Source organism: Stegostoma tigrinum, chromosome 9, assembly GCF_030684315.1.
Source record: "Stegostoma tigrinum isolate sSteTig4 chromosome 9, sSteTig4.hap1, whole genome shotgun sequence".
Lineage (NCBI taxonomy): Eukaryota > Metazoa > Chordata > Chondrichthyes > Orectolobiformes > Stegostomatidae > Stegostoma > Stegostoma tigrinum.
In genome coordinates, this window is record NC_081362.1 from 16,027,664 (window position 1) to 16,051,469 (window position 23,806).

Here is a 23,806-nt window from a genome sequence, read left to right on the forward strand (position 1 = left end):
TCGTCCACATGTAACTCCTGTCTGGAGCCATGACCCAGGAGATGAGCTGCTCAGGGACATCGGTCATTGCCTGTTGTTTTGATCAGGCTGTAGTGGAGAACCTCCCAGCTCCTCATCAAAATAATTCTGTGGGAACTCCTCCATTGGCATGGGAGGGCAGTTGAAAAGATGGCATCTGTGACAGCACAGCATTCCCTCAGGATTGGTCTGAAGAGGGTCAGCCTGAGTTGTGTGTTCAAACCCCTTATTTTTGATGCAGCCAGTGATAAGTGTACATGACCTTCTCCTTTAAATGCTCTTGTAGTTTCACCATAGTTTTACGGACCAGAAGGTTTTGTAACAATATAAAGCTGTATAGCGGCTTAATGGTTAGCATTGATGTCTCACAGTGTCAGAGACCTGGGTCTGATCCCACCCTTGGGCAATTCTCTGTGTGGAGTGGACAGATTCCCCCCGTGTCTACGTGGGTTTCCTCCAGGTGCTCCAGTTTCCTCCCACACCCTGAATGTTAGGGGGGATCGGCTGTGCTAAATTTCCCATAATGTGCAGGCTAGGTGGGTGAGCCATGGGAAATGCAGCATTACAGGAGTGGGGAGGGGGGCAGGCCTTGGCAGGATGCTGTTGGGAGGGTCAGTATGGACTTGATTGGCTGAATGGCCTACTTCCGCACGATAGGGATTCTATGATGAAGCATGTTGTTTTTAATGTTGGGTTAATTGTAGGGATTTAGAGAAATACTGGGGTGGATGTGGGAGGCAGTCTTAATTTCTATATGAGCAGGGAAGATAATTTTACTTTATAGGACAGTATTGAGAGGAATGCAGAAAATAAAACAATAGAATTCTGAGGGCAAATATTTGTAGTCTTTGGTGGCACCTCTGAGTGCCACACGAGACACACAGGAGTATGAATGGAAGATGACTGAGCAGTGAGTGAGATAAAAACAGTACGATTCTGTGAAGCAAAAGTAACTGTCTGAAGACAAAATTAGCCCATTGTATTTTTTTAAAGGACTGACTCACTGTGGGAGACCTCGTGAAGAGCTTTCTAACTGTCTCGATCCGAGGAACATTCCTCTGTTTCTCAGTGCTGTCGAGCTGCCTCATTCTTGTTCTGTTCTGCCTTCGTTCTTCCAAACCACTGGAATGAAATGAATGCAATTAGACTCCTAAATAGGCACGGGCAGGGTTACTCATTGCTTGGCAAACCGTGAAGAATGTTCCGGAGCAGACATCGACTCCATGGCAGTTAGATATTCAACGAGCAGCACATCGCACTGACAAGTGCAGGCTATCTACAGTGTACCCATCGTCTCCCCCACCATCACCTCCCGTGTTTCCCGCACAACATCCCGCCTGGGGAGCACGTCGCAGCCCCTTTCCTTTATCCTGACGAGTTCTAAGTCTTTGAAGTCACTGTCTGGCAGCGTTGGGGCCGTGCCTTGGCGAGGTACGGGCGACAGTCGCTGGAGAGGAAGGTGCCACCTTCCCAAGGGGACGGCGGTGTGGCAGATGCCCCCCGCCCTCTGCTTGGGTGAATCGAACAGCTTGCCGGGTTCCCGTTAACTGCGGTTCTTTCCACAGGCTCTGCTTGCCCTGCGGCAGGAGAAGGAGATCCAGCTGAAGATGGTGCTGACCCGCGGGGAGTTGGTACTCAGGAGCACCTCTCCCGAGGGCACTGCTGCCGTCCGCGAGCAGATGGCGGGTCTGAAGGATTTGTGGGACTCGCTGCTGTCCTTCTCCATCCAGTGCAAGAGGTCAGTTCATGAGGTGGGATCAGGCTGGTGAATCGAACCTGGGGTCTAGGCCTCTGCACCCTCACTCCCTGCTGCTAGCCGAAGCTACGAAGGGAGGGGAGCCCTTTGAAAGACAGTACTGGGGGTGGGAGGGGGGGGTCCCTGCTAATCGGTCATCGATAGGCTGGTGGCAGTGCAGTGCCACCAGGAGTGGTGGCCATCATGGAGTACTGCACACAGGGTGTGTGAGCTGCGAGGGGTCAACAATATGAGGGGTGCTGGGGGCACGGTGGTTTCAGAAGACCACGGCGGGTGGGGGAGTGAGTTAGGTGTGTCGTTAGTCCTTCCGGGACTTCCTTGAGGTGAGAAATCCCACTGTGCCAGCTGTTTTCCATGTGTCTTGCCCAGTTTAATCCAGGCCCTTTCATGAACATTTGTTACCCACTTTCAGGGCCTTGTTGGGCCACGGCCCACCCAGTCTCCAACCTCCCCCCCCCGCCCCCCAACCCCCACCCCATCACTTTGCCTGCCTGCTCTCCTGCCCGTGCATGGGCCTAGATCAGTCCGCTCAGTCTGTCCATTACTGCTTACCTCTGAATCAGAAGGTTCACTTTTGAGCCTGAAATTTGCCTTGTGTCCCATGTCAGTAAGTTATTACAAGCAAGGGACAACAGTAGGCCACTCAGCCCTTCAATCCTGCTCCACCATTCATTAAAATCTTGGCTGACATGATTTTAACCTCAAATCCATCTCCAATAATCTTTCGTCCCCTTTTCAATCAAAGATCCGTCTCCCTCTGCTTTAAAAATATTTCAAAATTCTCCATCTATTGGCTTTTGAAGAAGAAAATACCAAAAATTCTCAACCCCTCTGACATATATAAAAAAAATCCTCAGTTTTGAAGGGTGCACTTTATTTTTAAACTATGACCCCCGGTTCTAGATTCTCCCACACCAGGAAACATCCTTTTGACATCTGCCCAGTCAAGTCCCCCAGTGAATGACTGGACTCTTGGGCACTTAGCATTGTTGGTTAAGAGAGGAGTGTTAACTGAGTCATGGGCAAACTCCCACTCCTGCCTGAATAGTGTTGTGACCTGAGAAGGCAGGCCAGGCTGATAGTTAATGTTCCATCTGAAAGATGGCATCTCCAACAGTGTGGCACTCCCTCAGAGTGGGCAGGGTGGTAATGTTTGGTGTCAGCAGGGATTTGGCGCAGTGGCTGGAGTGCTACTTTTTATTCTCCCCAGGTCCAGCAGCTACTAAATTATTTACCTTTGTCTCCAAGTTAGAAAGCTGTAATGCACAAATTCTCTTCTGAACTAACAACTCGTTACCTAAATAAATACACAAATACGGTACGATGGACATGACAGGGCTGTGGCAGCAACATGTGGGAGGGTGCAGAAAGTGCCCCAAGACCACATAACCATATCCATGATGGGTGTGTGCAACCCAAGCTGCTCGGTCCAGGTTTGTTGAGCTGGTGTCCGAGTTATAATCTTCGCGCAGCGGGGAGAGCTACTCAGACTCTTCCTTCGCTTGAGGCAGCCATATCCCTCGAGGGTTACGTCACATTGATCAGATGGTCACAGACTGGAGGCTGTGACTGTAATTCAAACAGGTTCAGGGACCCAGGCTGTAGTGATGGGTTAGCCCCAGCTTTGACCCAACAGCCAAGAGGCACTAGCTGCCTGTGCAGATGGGGACAGGGACGGCTGGATGGACGGCCAAACTGACCACAGAGCGGGATGACCATTCAAGTGGGGAGAGTGATAAACAATATGGGAGTGACTCAGGACAGTATCAGTCAGGGATTGGATACTCTTCTTTGTAGCCATGACTTAAAGCTCTAAAGGGTTAAGAGGTTAGTTCGACAATGCCAGGCTGAGTGAATTGGCTCCTTGCCCTCTGGAGTTTAGAGGAGTGAATGGATCATCTCATTGAGATGTAACATTTGGAAAAGGTCAATGTCTGGCTGGGGAATTTAGCTCAGGGTGTGGGAGCACAGTCTCACCATGACGGGTTGGTCATTCAGAATTGAGCTGAGGGCATATTGCTTCACCGGTAAAGGGTTGTCGCTCTTTGGAATTGTCTACTTCAGAAGATTAAGGACGCCACGTTATTCAAGACTGGGATTATTCATCACTGTGGGAATAGGGGGAGACGGGGATGTAAAGGCAAGTGAAGTTAATGCAGAAGATCAGCAGTGATTGTGTTGAAGGCAAAGTGAGTTTGCGGGCCCTGTAACCTGCTCCTGCTCCCGCTTCTTATGTGCTGAAGCATGACACGGGAATGTTCGCCTGGATTGTGCGCTGAAGTGTCAGGACTAGGACTTGAAAGTCATCAAATCCTGATTAAAGGAACCAGACCAGGACATGGTTGTGGAAAACTAAACAAGTTCTTGTTAACATTGTGCCTGATTGACCTGACATGTTGATGAGGCTCACAGTGCACATGGTCGCTCCGTGCTGCCTATATTTACAGCTCGCTGTTCCCCAGATTTCACAGGGAAAGGCTAACTGAAGTGATTGATTATGAAGTGTCCTAACTTGGTGCTTGGACACAGTTTCAAAAGCCAGAAACCAGTTATTCCTCATTCAAAAACTGTTGTGTTCCTCAACCTCCATCAGTTATCGTGTGTTGATAAATGGTCCGATTGGAATAAGGTGCGGCGACACAAACTATTTAAGTGCCAGCAGTGTTATAAGTGAAATTTATCAGTGCAGAAAATGCTACAGGTGCTTCACTTGAAGGCTAGTTTCTGGTAGTGGGACAGATTTTATGAATCAGCCTGTTCAGACAGATCAAGCTAATGTAATTTTTCGTTCGTGATTCTGCTTTCAGCCAACTTGAGGGAGCACTATCCCAGTGGACCAGTTACCAGGACGATGTCCGACAGTTTATGAGCTGGATGGATCGGATGGAGGGAGATTTGAAGGTGTCTGAACGACAATGTACAGAACTTAGGGACAAAGCAGCAGCACTGGGCAAAGCCAAGGTACATAGAGCATAGAGATAGATGGATCAGGTTCAAATGACTCAGGTCAGAAACGAAACCTGCGGGACTGCAGGAAGCTGACCAATAATTTTTATTCAACTTTGTAAAGCAGTGAAACTTGTGCAATCCTTGGCATTCTGCGAGCCACCCCCCCCCCCGCCCCTTGTAGAAGTTTACAGTGCGGATGGAGGCCATTCAGCCCCATCATGTAAGTGTTATTTGGTAAGTAGCCATCCAGCCTAATCCCATTTTCCAGCTTCTGCCTTATGACCTTGTAAATTACAGAACTTTGAATGCTTGTCCAAATCCTTTCCAAATGTTAAAGGGGTAAACATTATGTGTATTCCAGCTGTGGCTTAGCCAGTGTTTCTATAGCTCCAGCATAAGTTTCAAGTTCTGTGCCTTGTCTAACGAAGGCAAGTACCTCTTAGGCCTGATGACCACCCTGTCTCTCTGCCTGGATAACTTCAGGGATATTCGTAATAAGAAAGAAACGGGGTAGCTTCTTAATGCAGCTGATCATAGATTCGCTTGTCTTTGCAAAGGGCACTGCAGCAGTGGATTTCTTTTAAAATGCAGCCATTCTTCGACAAATCAATCTTTGAAGTTGGCAGGACCAGGAAACAAAACATTGTAAAGAGAGGCATTGAGTTCCAAGGTATAACACAGTGTGGAGCTGGAGGGACACAGCAGGCCAGGCAGCATCAGAGGAACAGGAAAGTTGACGTTTCAGCTCGGGGCCCTTCTTCAGAAAGTCCTGACCCGAAACATCAACGTTCCTGTTCCTCTGATGCTGCCTGGCCTGCTGTGTTCCTCCAGCTCCACACTGTGTTATCTCTGACTCCAGCATCGGCAGTTCTCATTATCTCTCATTGAGTACCATGTAATTCAAAATCTTTATAACGCAAGATTAAAAGTGAAAACTGGTTTTGACATAAACTGAAATATATTCTGTTTAGCTTTGGGATGTCACTGTTTAGGGTGTTCATGAAGACCTCGGAGTAGATGCAGAAGTGTGTTACTAGAATGGTTCTGGGGATGAGGCACTATCGTGTTATATAAAGAATCACCTGCGATAGGTTTAGGGTTAGAGTTAGCTGAGCTCAAGGTGTTTAAAATCATGATGCGTTTGTCAAGAATAGATCAAGATTAATTATTCCCAAAGGCTAAAGAGTCACTGATGGGGGGGGCTGTGATTTAAGGGGATCAGTAAACAAGCCAATTATGATGGGAGGAAAACAGTATTATGTAATGGATAGTTAGGATGTAGGAGATCTTATGGACCAGAGTAGTATTCGTACCACTGGGTCAGGAGTTTCATGTCCCACAGTTGGACTTGTTGGATGAAGGAAGGAGTATTTGTAACATGGCCAAATGGGTTGATGGTCAGCCTGTGGATCCTTCCACAGGTATAGTGGGAGGAGCGGTTCCTGGTCAGATATCCTGGAGGAGGCATTAGAAAACTGCTGCTGTACTTTGCCTACACAGAGGGACTGATCCAGTGGAAGTCCCACGCCCAGCCTTCCATTGAAAAGAAGAATGTTTAAAAACCATGGGTGGGAGAAAGGAAGGTTGGGAGATTCCTCGGTAAATGTACCCCAGATGGTGGTCATCCATCTGGCATCAGATTCATGTAATAGGATTGTTACTTCTACCAGAGCCTGCTGACCAGGCATCTAGCTAATGATGGCCTGTCTAGTAATTAAACAGTCATGACACTAGGCAGGCCCTGGTGCGTCTGCATAAAAAAAACGGAAAGAACTGCAGATGCTGTAAGTCAGGAACAAAATCGGAATTGGCTGGAAAAGCTCAGCAGGTCTGGCTGTGTCTGTGAAGGAAAAAATCAGAGTTAACGTTTTGGGCCCACTTCAGAACTGAGGAAGGGTCACCAGACCCGAAACGTTAACTCTGATCTTTTTCTTCACAGATGCTTCCAGACCTGCTGAGATTTTCCAGCAACCGTGTTTTTATTCCTGGTGCATCTATCTTTGTTCATTCAGTGGGTCTCGGATCAATAAGTGAGATGGATCAGAATCAGGGTCGTAAGTTCCAGCGCTTAGTTGCTGAGCTGGACTAAGTTGTGGATGCTGGACCTGGGGCAGCAATGCGATGAATCAGCTGCCTTGTAGCTGCCATGCTGTGAAGAGGTGAATTGAGCCGCAGCTTTTGACCCGAGTCACTAAGTGGTGGTGTCTGCCTGAGAGTATGGATATCAGATGGGGCCCGTGGTCACCGGGCAAAGATTCAGGACTTCCTCCCATTAGCCGACATTGACGTGACCCAGGCTGATTGGATAAGTGTCTGTGAAACCATAACCGTACTCTCTTCATGAGATGGTCGGGGAAGTGTTGGAGGGGCATGGGTGGTGAGCCGTGGAAAAGCAAAGGGTTGCGGAATGGGATGATTATTTTCTTTACTTCATTGATTTGTTCTTTCTTGGGATGTGGGCATCTGTAGAAAGGCTGTCATTGATTGCCTACCTTTGGTTGCCCTGCAAAGGTCGTTATGGACTTCTCCATGTGGCACTTTGAGTACAACTGACTGACAGATTAGGGCAGCTAAGAAGCAACCAATTTGATGCTGTATTGGAGTCAGATTTAGGTCAAAATATCTAAAAACATCACATTTCCTTCCCTAGTTCAGCTGCTTTTTGTGACAGTCTGTCAGCTTCATGGTCACTTTTAATGAAATCAACCTCTAATTTCTGTTTTTCTTAAATAAATTCAAGCTCAGAAACTAATGTGATGATGTGTGAATTTATGTGCCCTGAGCGACTAGTTCAGTTCTCTGAATAATACCCCAGTGTATGCCTGGTCCGGTTCCCTATATAACTGGTGTGACTCTGTATGCCTGGTCTGATTCCCTGTATAACTGGCCCAACCCTGTAGGCCTGGTCCAGTTTCCTGTATAACTGGTCTGGTTCCCCTGTATAACTGGTTTGACTCTGTGCCTGGTCCGGCTCGCTGTATAACTGGTCCAACTCAGTAGGCCTGGTCCAGTTCCCTGTATAACTGGTCCGACTCTGTATGCCTGGCCTGTTTCCCTGTATAACTGGTCTGGTTCCCTGTATAACTGGTCCAGTTCCCTGTTTAACTGGTCCAGTTCCCTGTATAACTGGTCTGACTCTGTATGCCTGGCCTGGTTCCCTGTAGAACAGGTCCAGTTCCATGGATAAATAGCCCAGTTAGAAAGGCCCTGAACCCATTGCATCATAAAGTAGATGATGGGACAGTCTCCTGCACCTGTAACCGTGGGTGCTGAGCCACCTCGGTATGGCACACACCAACAACAAATCTGGCTGGCTCCCTCTCACATCGCACTCCTCTCTGTCTCATTTTCTAATGTTCCTTCTCCACCCAGCAAAACCTCACACCGCCATCCCCTTTCCCCAGATCCCAACCTCACCTCCTCCACCCAGTTCCACCTCAACCCATCATCCCCTGCCCCTGATCCCAACCTCAGCCCCTCCACACAGCTCCACCTCACCCTGTCATCCCCTCCCACCAATCCCAACCTCAACCCCTCCACCCAGCAATACCTCACACTGTCATCTCCTGCCCCCGCCGATCCCAACCTCAGCCCCTCCACTCAGCTCCACCTCATCCCGTCATCCCCTACCCCCGATCCCAACCTCAGCCCCTCCACCCAGCTCCACCTCACCCCATCATCTCCTCCCACTGATCTCAACCTCAACCCCACCACCCAACTCCACCTCACCCCGTCATCCCTTGCTTCCGATCCCAACCTCAACCCCTCCACCCAGCTGCACCTCATCCCGTCATCCCCTGCCTCCGATCCCAATCTCAGCCCCTCCACCCAGCTGCACCTCACCCCGTCTAAATCTCCCGCCCCTCCACCCAACCTCAGCCGCTCCACCCAGCTCCACCTCATCCCGTCATCCCCTGCCCCCAATCTCAACCTCAGCCCCTCCACCCAGCTCCACCTCATCCCGTCATCCCCTACCCCCGATCCCAACCTCAGCCCCACCACCCAACTCCACCTCACCCTGTCATCCCTTGCTTCCGATCCCAACCTCAGCCCCTCCACCCAGCTCCACCTCACCCTGTCATCCCTTACCCCTGATCCCAACCTCAACCCCTCCACCCAGCTGCACCTCACCCCGTCATCCCCTCCCCCCGATCCCCACCTCACCCCCTATCCCTTCCTTACAGCCCCACCTTACTCCTCATCCCTTCCCCCGATCCAACCTCAGCCCCCCACCCCCTCCATCTAGCCTCACCTCACCCCCTCCACACAGCCCCACCTTACTCTGTCATCCCTTCCCCCGATCCAACCTCAGCCGATCCACCTCCTCCACCAGGTCCCACCTCACCCCCTCCACCCAGCCTCATTCAGGCCCTCCCCCCAGCTCCAGCGTACCCCTGCACACCTCCCCCCCGCTCCCCCATCGCTGCAGTGGAAAGGCTGTGGTAAGTTTTGTTGCGATAGATGCAAGAGTGCACTGGGCAACGGGTTTCCCTTCTGTACAAGCAGCCAAGTGTGAGCTCTCCTGTTACAGTTACTGTACGAAGATACTCTGAGTCACAGCCGCCTGTTGGAGACGATCCAGGCTAAAGGCGAGAGCATGGCCCAGCACTACGTTACCCGCTTGGAGCTACAGGAACTGCAGGAGAGGTTCGGTAATCTGAGTGAAAAGTCCAAGGTAAGTGACACAGAAAGGGACCAATAAAAAAAAGGAAAACAAACAAATCCACAGCGTTGCAAAGCCATTCAGAACGAAGCCTGCTGGAATACTTTTTGAAGCATTGCCAAAGATTGCCAAATTGCGCACAGCAGGATCTCACAGGTGCCAACCTGGCCATCAGCCCACGTTGCTGTAAGGTTATAGATTGTCCAGTTTCCCTTCAGGGAGAATCCCTTTGCCTATTTACATTGAAATAGTGTCTTGGGAGTCCCTTACATCAACCTCCAACTGCAGGCAGGGCGATGGTTTAATGGCCCATCATAAGGATGATAGTGTGACAGTGTAGTGCCCACCCCCCCCCCGCCCCCATGTTACACTGGAATGTCTGCCAAGTCTGTGAGCTTAAAGCGGTGGAGTGAGACTTACACCAGTATTTATCCAGGGCAGAATGCCACCCTTGTGGGACAACTGCCAAAAGCATCTAATGATTCTTAACATCTGTAATCTGTTGGTGCAATCCTGTATTGTCTAATGCCGGCTGCTGGAGTTATGAGAGGTCTGCATGGAATAAGAGGTGGCAGGAATGTCAACCAGCTGCCTATTGTATAGATGTAGGTGGCATATTAAACAGGGCAGATGGGAGCAAAAATCTGTAAGGAGATGTGCATGGATCATTTGAAAAGGCAGAGCTGAGGCAGATGGCTTTCAGTGCGACAAAGTGTAGGGTAAAGATAGAAGCAGGACATTTTCCAGATGGTGTGGAGCTAGGAACTGTGGAAGACCAGAGTGACTTAGGGGTCCATGAACAGACACTATTAAAAAGGTAGTTGTCAGGGACATAAAACAAATCAGATGCTAATGGGCTGATTGCCTTTCTCTCAAAACGGCTTGAAGAAATGGGTGGAAGTTACCTTGCATCTATACAGAACTCTAGTTACACGTATTTACAGCACTACATTTGGTTATGGGAATAATTTCCAAGGGAGAATATATTGACCTGGACCAGGGTGCAGTGCAGACTCAATAGAATTCTACCAGTGAACAAACAGGTTAAATTATGAGGACAAGCCTCATAGACTGTATTCCCTGAAGATACTAGATTAAAGAGTTGATATAACTGAGACATTAATGATGATTAAAGAGTTCATAAGGCACACAGAGATAGAGAGAGAGAGGGAGAAAAAGCTATTCCTCCTGGTGGGGGAATCTCCAACCAAAGGGGACATAACCTTAAAATTAGAGCCACACCACTGGGGGCGATGCCATTTCTTCAAGCTAATGACTAGAGGACTCGGGAACTGTTTTTCCTCAAAAGCCTAGGCTTTTTGGAGACTTTAGAAACCGAGACAGAATTCATTTGGTTGGGATTTCAAAACAATAGGCAACTCAAAATGGATAAACAGGGTCGAGGTGCAGATTCGTCCAGATGTGATTTGAAGATCAGAGCAGGTCTGGATGAATGAATGAGAGGCCTGCTCCCGTTCCTGCCCTGTCCTACTTTTATTCCCAAAATGAAAATACTTTATTTACAAACTATCTAATCGCACGTTTCAAAACATTTCAATTGGATCTAACAGAAAGTGCAGTAATTTACTCCGCAGAGTATGTTGTGCACAGAGTTAGTTCAATACAGTTGCAATGCACGTGAAGTTTACTGTACAGCAAGCGTGCAGGCTTGGAGGGTCGGCGACGTTTTCAGACTCTCGCTGTACTAAGGTTGAAAGGCCGTGGCCTTCTGCCATGATTCCTCTGGCTGCTGTCCCTACCTTTAGCCCATCCCTGTCTTTGCTTGTTTATTTACAGGAGATATCAGTAGCCTTCCTCTTGATCACCCCTTCCACTTAACAATGAACACTGGCTCCTTCATCAGCTGCTGCTCCTCCATGATCGACACAGTTTGCTTGTTGACTTGCCCTAACCTCCACCTTCACCATCCTTCCCCATCTTGCACTCGGAGAGCGACACTGACTGAATAATTCTGCCGTTTTCCCTACGATGTGGAGATGAGACTGTGTTCCCTTTGGTTTCCAGGAGGGCACTAGGAAGGCCGAAGAACTGCTTCTGCTGCACCAGGAGTATCAGCGGGGTCTGAAATCATTTGAGGAGTGGCTGGAGCAGGAGAAAGAGAATCTCTGCTGCTGCTCCCACCTGGGGAATGATGTTGAGACCCTTGAAAGCACGCTACAAGACCTAGAGGTAAGAAGGAATGTGCCATGTCTCCCACAACCTCAGCACCTCCCAGAGCTCTTCACTGTTGCTGATGTGCTCCCTTTGAAGAGTAGACACTGCTTTAAGGTGAGAACCACACAACAGCTATACGGTGAATGGTGCTTCATCAACACCTTCTGGAACCACAACCTCTTCCAGCTAGAAGGACCAGGGCAACAGGGGCATCTCCACCTCTTGCAACTTTCCCTCAGAGCCGCTTGCCATCCCAATGTGCAACAGTACCATAGCTCATGACTGCACTGCCACCAACATTTCCCTGTAAACCACGCGGCTGCACGCATTGCTCTGAGGGTCTGCACCTGCCGATCGGCTTCCCGACTCTGTGCCCAGCGTTGCGGTTTCAGAAATCGCTGCCACGCTCGAACCCGGGAGCTCACTGCAGGAGGAAACAGTACTGGAAGGGCCATGTAGATCACTGGCACCTTCCCCAGGGCACTTCTCCAGGTGGGCAATAAAATGCCAGTGCAAGCAGTGACACCCACATCTTGAGAATGAATAACAAATCAATGTTCTAGTGATGTTGGTTCAGGGACCAGTTATTAGCTGGGACGGTGTGCCTGCTTCTCATCAAAAACAGTGTGAATGTCCTTATACTGGCATCTGCAAGGGTACAGTGGGCCTCAGGGAAAGATGGCATATTCTGACATTTCAGTGCCCTTGTGGTTTTACATTGAAGCCTTGCTGGAATGGTGAGGGTTCTGGAGCAGGGCTTGAACCCGTGGCCTTCAGAATTCAGGGTGAGAGTTCTACCTTCGCCCCAAGCCTGATATTACTTTGTATGTGGTATAAGTCATGCATTTCACTTCAGGAATACATCCCAAGGAGATGCCTTACATTGTACTAATCCAGCACCACGTTGCAATTTTCTTTCTCAGGACTTGGAGAGGCACTGCACTGAAGGCCAGGCTTTAATGAGTGCAGTTCTTCAGAGCCAGGAGAAGATGACCCTGTCCGGGTCTACATACATGGAGGATCGCATTCTCGAATCTGCGCAACGGGACTGGCACCTGTACCAGCGGAGGCTGGCTGAGACAAAGGAGAAGGTCATTGCCACCCTGAGCACACTGAGGAAGCTGGAGAAGATGTTCCAGCAGGTGGACGTGTGGCTCTCTGACCTCGAGGGCAAAGTTAACTTCCGGTCGGGGAGAAAGTCTGACCGAGACACAAAGCAGGCTCAGCTACAGCAGTTACAGGTGTGTTCAGTGCAAACAGAGGTCTGCACATTACTCTACAGCACTGTATACTCCATTAGCCCATTCCTTACATTGTTACACAGTGACTGAAGCTGTCTGATTGACTTATCCAGCTGCTGTGAACATTCACCCTGCACAAGAATATTATCTGAGGATGAAATAGTGTTGAAGATTGGGCTTAGGAACAAGAGTAGGCCATTCAGCCCCTCTGATCCAGCCCAATTTTAACCTTGGCTGATCTGAGTTGTATCCCCACTGTGGGAGGTTGTGGTAATGTTTCTGGACTAGCAATCCAGGAAACTGAGGCCAGTGTTCTGGGGACAGAGGTTCAAATCTTAACCGTGACAGGTGTTGAAGTTTAAATTTAATAAAATCTAAAAGAAAGAGTTGACCTAATGGCAACCATGAAGCTGTTGTCAGTTAATCATGAGAGCCCATCTGCTTCTCACTACGTGCCCTTTAGGGATGGAAATCTGCCATCCTTACTTAGCCTGGCCTAATGTGACTCCAGACCCACAGCAATGTGGTTGACTCCTAACTCGTGAAAATCAGAAATTGCTGGAAAAGCTCAGCAGGCCTGGCAGCACCTGTGGAGAGAAAGTAGACCTTGCGTTTTGGGTCCAGTGACCCTGCTTCAGTCTCTGGATCTGAAATGTTAACTCTGTTTTCTCTCCACAGGTGCTGCCAGACCTGCTGAGTTTTTCCAGCATCCACAGTTATATGTATGTTTTTTGTCAATCAGGCTGGCCTAGCTATTGATATCCACTTGAACAAATTAAAAAGAAAACTACCTCAATTCCATATCCCTTACTGCCTTTTCAGTCCGTGTGACGTACAAATGAACGAGGAAAAAGAGTTGGCTCTGATCTGATCCTCTACATTTCTGTGTATCTTGATAATCTTTCATCCTCTTGACAATGACGGATCTATCTACTTCAGCCCTGAAAATATTTAAAGATTGTGCATCCGCTGCCCTCGCAGGAAAGGAATTCCAAAGACTCTGTGGGAAAAATTATTCTCTGATCACTGTATTGAATGGGCACCCCCTTAATTTTAAATTATGATCCCCTCTATCTACTTTCTCCCGCAAGAGGCAACATCTTTTGACATCCATGTGGCCAATTCACCTCGGGACCTTATTTGGTTCAAGTAAGCCATCTCTGACTGTTCTAAACTTCACAGGGTACAAGCCTAACGCTGTCTAGTCTTTCCTTTTTCTGTCTCGTTTCTTGTCTTACTAACAAATATATATTTGTCTGACATTTTGGAACTTAGTACTGACACAGCCTCAATAATTTTTTAGGGGACAGGCTTCCATTTTTACACTCCCCTTTACTTGAAGCACTGTATCCTAAATGACCTGCTTTGAATGTAAAATCTTGTATTCTTTTGACGTAGAGTCGTAGTATCATACAGCACAGAAACAGGTCCTTCAGTCCAACCAGTCCGTGCCAATCATAATCCCAAACTAAACTGGTCCCACCTGCTTGACCCATATCCCTTCAAACATTTCTTATTCATATAATTATCCAAACGTCTCTTAAACATTGTAACTATACCCAGATCCACCACTTTCTCTGGAAGTTCAATCCACACGTTAACTACTCTGTGTAAAAAAAAATTGCCTCCTCATGTCTTTTATATATTTTTTGCCTTTCACCATAAAAATATGCCCCCATCTTTAAAATCTCCCATCCTTGGAAAAAGACACATGCCATTCACTTTATCTATACACTTGGTGATTTTATAAACCTCTGTAATGTCACCCCTCATCCTCCTATACATCCCAGCCTCTCGTTATAACACAAACCCTCAATTCCTGGTAAATCTCTTCTGAACCCTATCCAGCTTGTTCACACTTTCAAATCCTTTTATCATCCAAAACACCTCGGTAAAATCATTCCTTAATATTCTCTAGTTAGAGGAATCGAATTCTCGTGAATAAAACCTGTCCTCATAATTTAACCCTTTCATCCCAACATCATTATGTTGAACCTGCACATTCCCAAATGGGAGACAACCAGATCATTAAGTAACAAACTTGTCCTGTGGCCCTTTGGATTCCAATCTGCTTAAGGTAAAGGCCAACATTCCAATTTTGTTCCTTTAATTGTTCCAAATTATTTGGTTCAAATGATGTTGCTTGCTGAATTATAATACACGCATCTCCTGCTAATAGTGATCCTTCTTTAAATAGACTTCCAAAAGAGTTCTCCTGTCTGACTCTGTTGTTAAGGCTATCACAAAGTGCACCTTATTTTCACTTAATGGAAGCTAGCTCAAACAATTACAGATTCTATCTGTTACATAGAATCCTTACAGTATGGAAGCAGGCCATTCAGTCCATACCAACCCTCTGAGAACTGCATCTCACTCAGACCCACCACCAACTCTGTATTTCCCAAAGCCAACCCACCTAACCTATGTATTTTTGTCTGTGGAAGGCAACTGAAGTGCCTAGAGGGAACCCACACAGACACAGGGAGAATGTGCAAACTCTACACAGATAGTCACTTGAGGCTGGAATTGAATCTGGTTCCGTGGTGCTGTGAGGCAGCATTGCTAACCACTGAGCCACCAAGCCACCCTGTAAGCCACCATGTCACAAGTTTTTAGACAACTACATCAAAGCTTTGGTCACTCAGGCTTTTGATAGTTAATAAAAACCTTGTGTAACTAATAACCTGTGCACAGGTTGGAGATAGTGCTCCATTTTTCAGAATGGTTTGGACGGAATAAATGATATTTTGCCCCCCTTTCAGTGACTGGTCACTGTTATTAGTTACATTTAAATGACAGTGTGCGGACGATTTACTTTCCCTTCTCCCGTATCAGAAATGGAACGAGGAAATCCTTGCTCGGAAAGATGAAGTGGAAAGTGTTGGGTTGCTTGCTCATCAAGTGCTGGAGGAGAGTCACATCAACAGCAGTGTGGGAAGTCAAGCTACCCATCTCGCTGCCCGATACCAGGGCATTCTGCTTCATGTGGTGGTATGTAGCTCAGTGAATCAAGTCTGTGCCAAACTGGCAACTGGGCGCTCAAGCTTCTCGTGGAATATATTGTGCAGTTAAAGATCATTTACATTTTGAAAGTTTCTGTGCTTTCACTGATCACTGTACCCCTGTCAATGCAGTGAAGTTTTACAGGGGTGAAGACATATAGTTATGGCCATCTTTTTTGCCACCTGTGATGAGATGGCGAAGGGGTGACTTGAAACAGGTTCTTCAGCACTGAGAAAGATTATGACTAAGTATCCATTGGTCTACAGGGGACGTCAAGACTGTCAACTCTCAGGGCAAAGACAAATTAAATAGAGGGAAGTGAGGAGAAATATTCGTTTACATCAACGACGATTAGAATTTAGAATTCCCTGACACGATTTTATTGCAGTAGACCCTGTACGTAGTTTTAATAGGATGTTAGTAGCTTGAGATAGAGGAATAGTCATTGGAGAAGCAGGGGAGTGGGATTAGACTGACTTAATGTGAAAGGGTGAAGGGAGTGAGATGGACAGTGGGATTAGACTAAGTAATACATTAAAGGGAACAGGGATTGAGACGGAGAGTGGGATTAGACTAAGTAGGATTTTAAAGGGAATGGGGAGTGAGATGGACAGTGGAATCAGACTGTGTAGGTTATTAAACTGAATTGGGGAATGGGGAGTGAGATGGACAGTGGAATCAGACTGTGTAGGTTATTAAACTGAATTGGGGAATGAGATGGAAAGTGGGATTAGACTGTGTGTGACTTATATGGAGAAGATACCACTACAGATGGACTGAATAAACTATTTCTAATTTAGAACATTTTATGATCCGGTCTCCATTTTGGGTCATCCATGGACGGAGGTGTGAGACAGTACCCCAAGAGATGAATGCTGAGGGTATTCCCTACCCCACTGTGGGTAAATGTTTGGGCTATGCTTGCCCAGTGAAACCAAGATTTGAAAGTCAACAAGTTACGGGGAATTCAAATCTCAGAGTGGGAAGTCCACAACTTGGGAGGGACCAAAACCAGACAGCCCAGTATACTGTGATTCCAAACCTAAGGCAACAAAAATCTAGAGGAAATTAAATCAAGGCAGAGCAAAGCTAAGGCGGAGATCCATACTGGAGGGAGCAGTATTGGAGAGAACAAATATGGTAGGGGTCTATAGCTGTGAGTTTCCAACTCTCTTCAAAACTCATTCACAGGAGATGGTCCCTCCAAATTAATGTGAAAATTATTAGCATCTTAGCAGATGTAAATGCGTTTAAAAGCACATTATGGCCCATGAGAAACTGCGGTCATTCGCTAACAAATATTTCATTCTCAGTGGACTGACCTCATGAAGACTGATCTGCTCTTTCAAGTGCAGACCATGTCTAGAATTGCTCTTCAGTGAGAGAGAGGGTGCCCACTGCAGGCGTGTGGTAGTTCACTCCAACCTGACTGAAGAATGGGAACCTGTGTCACAGAAGGGTCCCGACCCGAAACATCAGCTTGCCTGCTCCTCTGATGCTGCTTGGCCTGGTGTGTTCATCCAGATCTACACCTTGTTGTCTCTCACCCCTGGCTCACTGCATTTGGTTTACTCCTGGGTCAGAGAGAGGTGGCCCAATCCTCTTGTCGTTTGAAGAGAGTCATCCACTTCAATGTCAAGCACCCAGTTCATTTTCTCCAATTTTTGATTTTGAAATTAGTCTGTATGAGTGTATCTACTGCAAAGTACAAAGAGTGGAAAGAACTTGCATTTATCAAATTTATTGTGTCCCTAAAGCACCTCAAAGTCAATTATTTTGATTTGTACTGAAAAGTAGGGAAACGTGACTGCTAATCTACACACAACCAAGCCCCACAATTAGCAATGTGATAATGGTCAGATCCTCTACTTTTCACTGGTAGTTGAGGACTAATTATTGATTAAGGCATTGTTTGTCTTCTGAATAGAGCCACTGGATCTTTTATAATGACCTGAGAGGGTAGCCGGGCTTTCAGTCTGGCATCTCATTTGAATTCTAGCACCATTGCCAGTGCTGCTTGCCTTCTGTGACTGTCAGTCTGGAATATGGTGATAGAGTGGGGCTTGAGCCCTAGACGTGGCGATGAGAGTGCCATGTCATAACAATAGGGATTAGCCCAAGCAGTTTGAGATTGCAGTGTCACTGTCGTGAGGCACCAAGCCCCTGAATGTTCTGGATGGTGCATTCCATCCTGCAATCTGTCTTTTCTTGCAGGACCAGTCCAAATTGCTGAAAGAGGAACTGAGAGCTTTAGAAGAAGCTGACTCGGCACTGGGTACCTACACAGACTGGCTCCGTGCCACCCAAAAGAACTTTAGAAACATGGCTGTGGCTTTGAATGTGGTGGACAGGATCGCCATGGAAAACAAGATTAAAAAATTTGAGGTAAGAGCAGAGGAACTGTGTGCGTGTACCTTGGAATCCCACATATGGGCTGATGAACAAGGTGGATACTGTACTTAACTGCTACAAGAGCTCCACATTTCACAAGCACACATCGGGTATTTTCTTTTTATTTATTCATTTGTGGGCATTGCATTTATTGCCCATCCCTAGTTGCCTTTGAAAAGGTAGCGGTGAGTTGCCTTCTTGAACCGCTGTAGTCCACCTGCTGTGGGTTGACCTACAATGCCATTAGGGGGGGAATTCTAGGATATTGACCCAAATGGCAGTGAAGGAGTACTGAGATATTTCCAAGCCAGGACGGTGAGTGGCTTGGAGGGGAACTTGGAGGTGTTGGTGCACCCATGTATCTGCTGCCCTTGTTCTTCTAGATGGAAGTGGGCTTGGAAGGTGCTGTTTGAGGATCTTTGGTGAATTCCTGCAGTGCTTCTTGCAGTTAATACACCCTGCTGCTACTGGGCGTCAGTGCTGGATGGAATGGATATTTCTGGATCAATTTGTAGCCAATCAAGCGGGCTGCTCCCACAAGGCTGTGGGAGACAGTGAGGCGAGGGGGGAATAATTTAGTGTTTGTTAGTGAGTTACAGGGGAAGAGGTTTTAGAGAAATGAGCAGGACAGTGCGGTGAGTTTTATGCCTTGTACCTAAGAGGAGAGAATGGGTAGTAGGAGGTGTTTTGGGCAAGGGAGAATACAGGATAACGTGAAGAGAGAAATGGGCTCTGGGTTGATACTGGCCACAGGGAGGGCCGGGGAGTGGGAAATATTTTAGCCTTTATACGGGACTATGAGGAGAGAATGTGGCAGGGAGATATTTTTTGAGATTGATTCATGGGTGTGAGAAGCGAACTGGGCAGTAGGGAGAGAGGTGGGAAGAACTGGGGCAGTGAGGGAGAATGGGACAATGGGATATGTTCTGTCAACAATACACAGCTATCAGGAGAGGATGGAATGGTGGGAAGAGAATGGGGCAGTGGGGTTTAGAGTGAGATAGTGGATTGTGTTTTCAGACCCAGTACATGGTTATGAGGAGAGAAGGGACAACGGAGAGAAAAATAGGAAAATAATGGAAATGAATAAGAAATGAATAATGGAAATGAGATAAGCTTTGGGATCATACACAGCTATCAAGAGGTGATAAAACAGTGGGGAGACAATGAGTTAGTGGTGGTAGGGTGGGCTGAGGTGGGATAAGCTTTGGGATTGAAACCCATGGCTATATGGAGAGGGTAAGGCAGCAGGGAGGGAGCTGAGCAGAGGGATGAGTTTTGGGATTAATACTGGGCTGTGAGGAGAACATGTGTTGCTTTAACAGAGGTCAGAAAACCCTGATGTGTGGACCAAACACCGATGGCTCAGTACCATCCTGAGCTAATGCAGGGATGTCCACACTGGGCTTAGATTTCACTCCATCTGTCCTCTCTGCTTCTTCATTTCCACTTGAAGTTGTGAGACCCTTTGATTAACATCAGTCAGCTCCTTTAATCCAAACATCTCTGTTTAGTAAAGAATACATGTTTGACAATTCTTAACGGAATCCATGGAGCTGTCCCTTATATTGAGGTTTGGCTGACCACCACTGTGGAATGTTTTAGTCTCCTGCCATAGCCTTTTGCCTTTGAGAGATACTGTTTTAATTTCCAGACACTGCACAATGACATTGACATGGGGAACAGCTTACTGAAGATGATCCTTGAGAAGAGTGAGAGAGCTATGGAGTTTCTGGAGGGTCCAGAGGCACAAGGACTGCGGGAATCTATGGACAGCCATATTGGCCAACTGAACGAGTTGACCAGCTCCATTAGGAGGGAGCGTAGCAATCTGGAGAAGTGTCTGTACCTTACAAAGGAGTTCCTGGACAAATACCAGAGCCAGACCAAGTGGTTGGCAGAGTACCAGGCCATCTTGCAGATCCCAGTGGACCCCAAAGTGGAACTGTTTGAGAAGAAGGCCCAGCTGGCAAAGTACAAGGTAACGCAAACCGAGAAAGTGTCACCATAAGCAGAATAGTGCAGGGAATCTGAAGTTGCCCCTAAGGTCCCTTTCAAATCTTGCCCCTCTCACCTTAAACCTATGCCCCCTAGTTTTGGACTTCCCTACCCTGGGGGACAAGACCTTGGCTATTCACCCTATCCATGTGACAGCAAGGACCCACAGACACCAATGAGGTAATTGTTGCTATTGGCAAATTATAGATACATGTCTCTATCCCATCACCTCACTCATTAATAAATGCAGTGAATATTAGAAGCTTGTCACAAATCCACACAGAACATCACAATTCATTTTCATCTAATTAGAACTACTCCTCTGTCTCCTTCTGCTCAGCCTGTCTACCAATCAGGCCAGTAATTTGCCTCCAGTAGCTTATGTTCCAACTTTAGCTGACAGTCTGTTTGTATTTGCAGTTTTTATTTTGTCATGTTATACAAGTCTGACTGCTGCCAGAGTGGATTTATAGAGTGGAACCTGAACATGCAGAAAGAGGGTCCATTTGGCCCATTGTACCTTTACTGGTCCTTCGAAAGAGAAATACAGTCAGTTTCACACCCCTGTTATCTTGCTGGACTGCTGTCTTGTTATTTTTTGTGTACATACCCAGTTACAATTGAAAGTTACATTTACATCCGAGGTAGGGCATTCTAGATACCAACAAATCACTAATTAAAAAAAAATCCTCATTTGTGAACAAGGATTTTTTTGCTAGCTTTCTCAAAGCTTGAGTTTAAGAACCTTCCTGTCAGTGGAAAGTAAGAAAAGGAATGGCCCACTCTGCCTGTCTAGTCTGTCCTGCCAATCAGTTAGCTTATGACTGGGGGGGGGGATGGGTCTGGATGGGCTACTCTGAGGGTCAGTGTGGGCTTATTGGGCCAAAGGGTCTGTTTCCACACTGTAGGGATTCTATAAATGTTTGCCATTGCAGGCTCAGACTCAGGTATGTCAAACACATTCCCAATGCATTGGACAGGCATTTAGAATCTTATCCATCCTCCATTTCTTACACTCCCTACCAATGATGGCTGTGCTTTCTGATTTAACCTGGAATTCCTGGCTTTGGCCTCCAGCTCTGTCCTCTTTTAGGGTGCTCCCTAAAGCCCATCTGTCCGATCAAGCCTCTGATCCCTGCTCTGTTACCTTCTCATCTAGTTCAGTCAATGTACGTCAGAATCCAGTAGACATTCTCAAGGCAACCAGCAATGGCTCATAAATACCGCACTTGCCTTTGGGGAGAGCTGGTCTGTGGTTTGGTTCAAAACGGTCTTGTGTGGATCGAACCAAATATCAGAACCATCCCCCGGTGTCTCGTGAGCCAAGTGTATCCTGCGCTAGCTCTGCAGTTTGTAGCATGGATGTCCTATCAAGCTGCTGTGTTGGGGCTTTTCAGTTTCTGCAGATTTTGTTGTAGCTGTTGGATTTTCATTCTTCTGCCTCATTTGGATCTAAGCACAAGGCCCAGAGATGGCAGGACAACCTGCATTTATGTAACATCTTTAATGTAAGTGCGACACCCCAAAAGCCACCCCAATTGCCACAGGAGCAATTTCAGGCAAACTTTGACATCAAACCACACGAGGAGATCTTTGGCCAGGGTTTATATTTTAAGAACCAATGAAGGAACAGGGTTTCGAAAAGAGAATCAGGGAGACAGACAGCTGAAGACTTGATGCAGCGAAAGAGTTTGAATGAATGACAAGATTCTGTAGCAGAGGTTCGAATATATGGAGTACTTTAGTCTGAGCATGTCAAAGTTTAAAACAGATCACATAAATAAACCCTAGGCTCATCTCTGGTATCCTGCCTCATTCCAAACCCTATCCTGCCAAACATCCTATCTACTTGGTCTTATAATCGTCAAAATAGTTCTCACTTTGCAGTCTACGATTGACAATAATTCATTGTAACACATGAGATTTTGCAGAGTAACAGCATGTAGAATGAATACCTAACTTCTCCTATTTGTCTCAGGCCATCCAGCAAACCATCGTGTCTCACGAGCCAGGGATAAAGTTGGTGATCGAGAAGGGCCAGGCTGTGTTTGAGCTCATTAACGACCCTGCTGTTAGCAGCAATCTGAAGAGGCTGCAGTCAGATTACCAGGAGCTGGGATCCACAGCGATGGTAAGGTCCTGAGGGTCAGGGTGGGTCCCTGAGCCAAGGTGAGGTCTCCAAGGTCAGGGAACAGGAACTGGGATTAACCCACCATGAGGTTAAGGGCAGAAAAGTCAGGGTAAGGTTCTGAGTCTGGAAAAACATCGAGGGGTCAGGATGAGGTATGAGGGTAAATACCAGTCCTGGGCATGGTCGGGAAACAGACAGTGGGGAAGCAGTCCAGAGAAAGGCCTACATTCCACCTCCCCCAGCCTGACCACACACAGAGCAGAAGGGGCAGCACAGTGGCTCGGTGGGGCAGTACGGTGGCTCAGTGGTTAGCCCTGCCGCCTCAGAGCACCAAGGACTCGGGTTCGATTCCACCCTCAGGTGACTGTCCGTGCGGAGTTTGCACGTTCTCCCTGTGTCTGCATGGGTTTCCTCCAGGTGCTCCGGTTTCCTCTCAAAATCCAAAGATGTGCAGGTCAGGGTGGATTGGCCATGCTAAATTGCCCCATAGTGTCCAGGAATGTGTAGACTAGGTGGGCTATAGGGGGATGGGTCAGGGTGGGATGCTCTGAGGGTCAGTGTGGACTTATTGGGCTGAAGGGCCTGTTGTCCGCACTGTAGAGATTCTGTGAGAACTGAGGGGCATATGTGAGACTCCAGTCCGTATTGATGTAACTAACTCTTAATTGTCATCTGAAGTGATCACCAATGCCATTAGTTACATCACCACCATGTCAGGCCAGCAAGAGACCAGCCTTGCCAGCAGAGCTGACATCTCAAGGGCCAGCATAAGTAAAACGTACAGACATTCATTATTGTTTCTTTCCAAGGTGTGTGTCCAGAATCTGGAAGAGAAAGTGAGGGAGCATGAGGATTATAACAGTAACCTGCAAGAGGTGGAGAAATGGCTGCTGCAGATCTCCACCAGGCTAGTGCTACCTGACACCACCCAGAGCACTAACCTGGAGATGGCAACTCAGCATCTGGCGAGGCACAAGGTGCGCAGCAAGCTAACGCTTTGAACAAACTGCTTTTCTCCTCAGGAAACACTCGGGATTGCGACCGTGTGCTTGCCCCCTTTCACAGTGGCAGCCCACCAGAATATGGGAAGACAAGCCAGTTGTCAGGCCCCTGGGACAAGGCGAACAAATACTTCGACCCCATTCCCCCCGCACCTCTGTATCGTATCCTTGAACACCCTCATCCTCAAAACTGTACTGATCTCAGTCTGGAAAAGTCCAGTCGCTGCCTCAACAACTCCACTGGAAGACAATTCCAGAAGTTGTAACATTTTGAATGAAGATGTGCATTCTGATATCAACTCTGAATGCCATAACTCCCAGTTTAACTTAGATGCCTTTACCTGGACCCCCCTACCGGTCGAGGTAGCTCCTATCTGTATCTCTGTCTGCCTGTCCAGTTTGCTGTCAGTCTTTCTGTGCATTCTTACCTGATCTGATCCTTAAACATATCAGTTACATTACCCCTTAACCTCCTGTGCT

The 23,806-nt window shown here is 47.3% G+C and overlaps 1 protein-coding gene across 10 annotated transcripts in view; it reads left to right on the plus strand.

Annotated features, from left to right (window-relative positions):
• The window catches only part of syne1b (spectrin repeat containing, nuclear envelope 1b), a 504,959-nt gene that overhangs the window by 244,720 nt on the left and 236,433 nt on the right, over nucleotides 1–23,806 (plus strand). For all 10 annotated transcript variants that reach the window (XM_059648367.1, XM_059648370.1, XM_059648364.1 and 7 more), the window contains 10 exons: nucleotides 1,584–1,756; nucleotides 4,582–4,735; nucleotides 9,255–9,398; nucleotides 11,412–11,576; nucleotides 12,485–12,802; nucleotides 15,638–15,793; nucleotides 18,020–18,190; nucleotides 19,851–20,177; nucleotides 22,173–22,325; nucleotides 23,135–23,302. In XM_059648367.1, coding sequence (XP_059504350.1) covers nucleotides 1,584–1,756; nucleotides 4,582–4,735; nucleotides 9,255–9,398; nucleotides 11,412–11,576; nucleotides 12,485–12,802; nucleotides 15,638–15,793; nucleotides 18,020–18,190; nucleotides 19,851–20,177; nucleotides 22,173–22,325; nucleotides 23,135–23,302 — 1,929 coding nt within the window. The remainder of the gene's footprint in view (nucleotides 1–1,583; nucleotides 1,757–4,581; nucleotides 4,736–9,254; nucleotides 9,399–11,411; nucleotides 11,577–12,484; nucleotides 12,803–15,637; nucleotides 15,794–18,019; nucleotides 18,191–19,850; nucleotides 20,178–22,172; nucleotides 22,326–23,134; nucleotides 23,303–23,806) is intronic.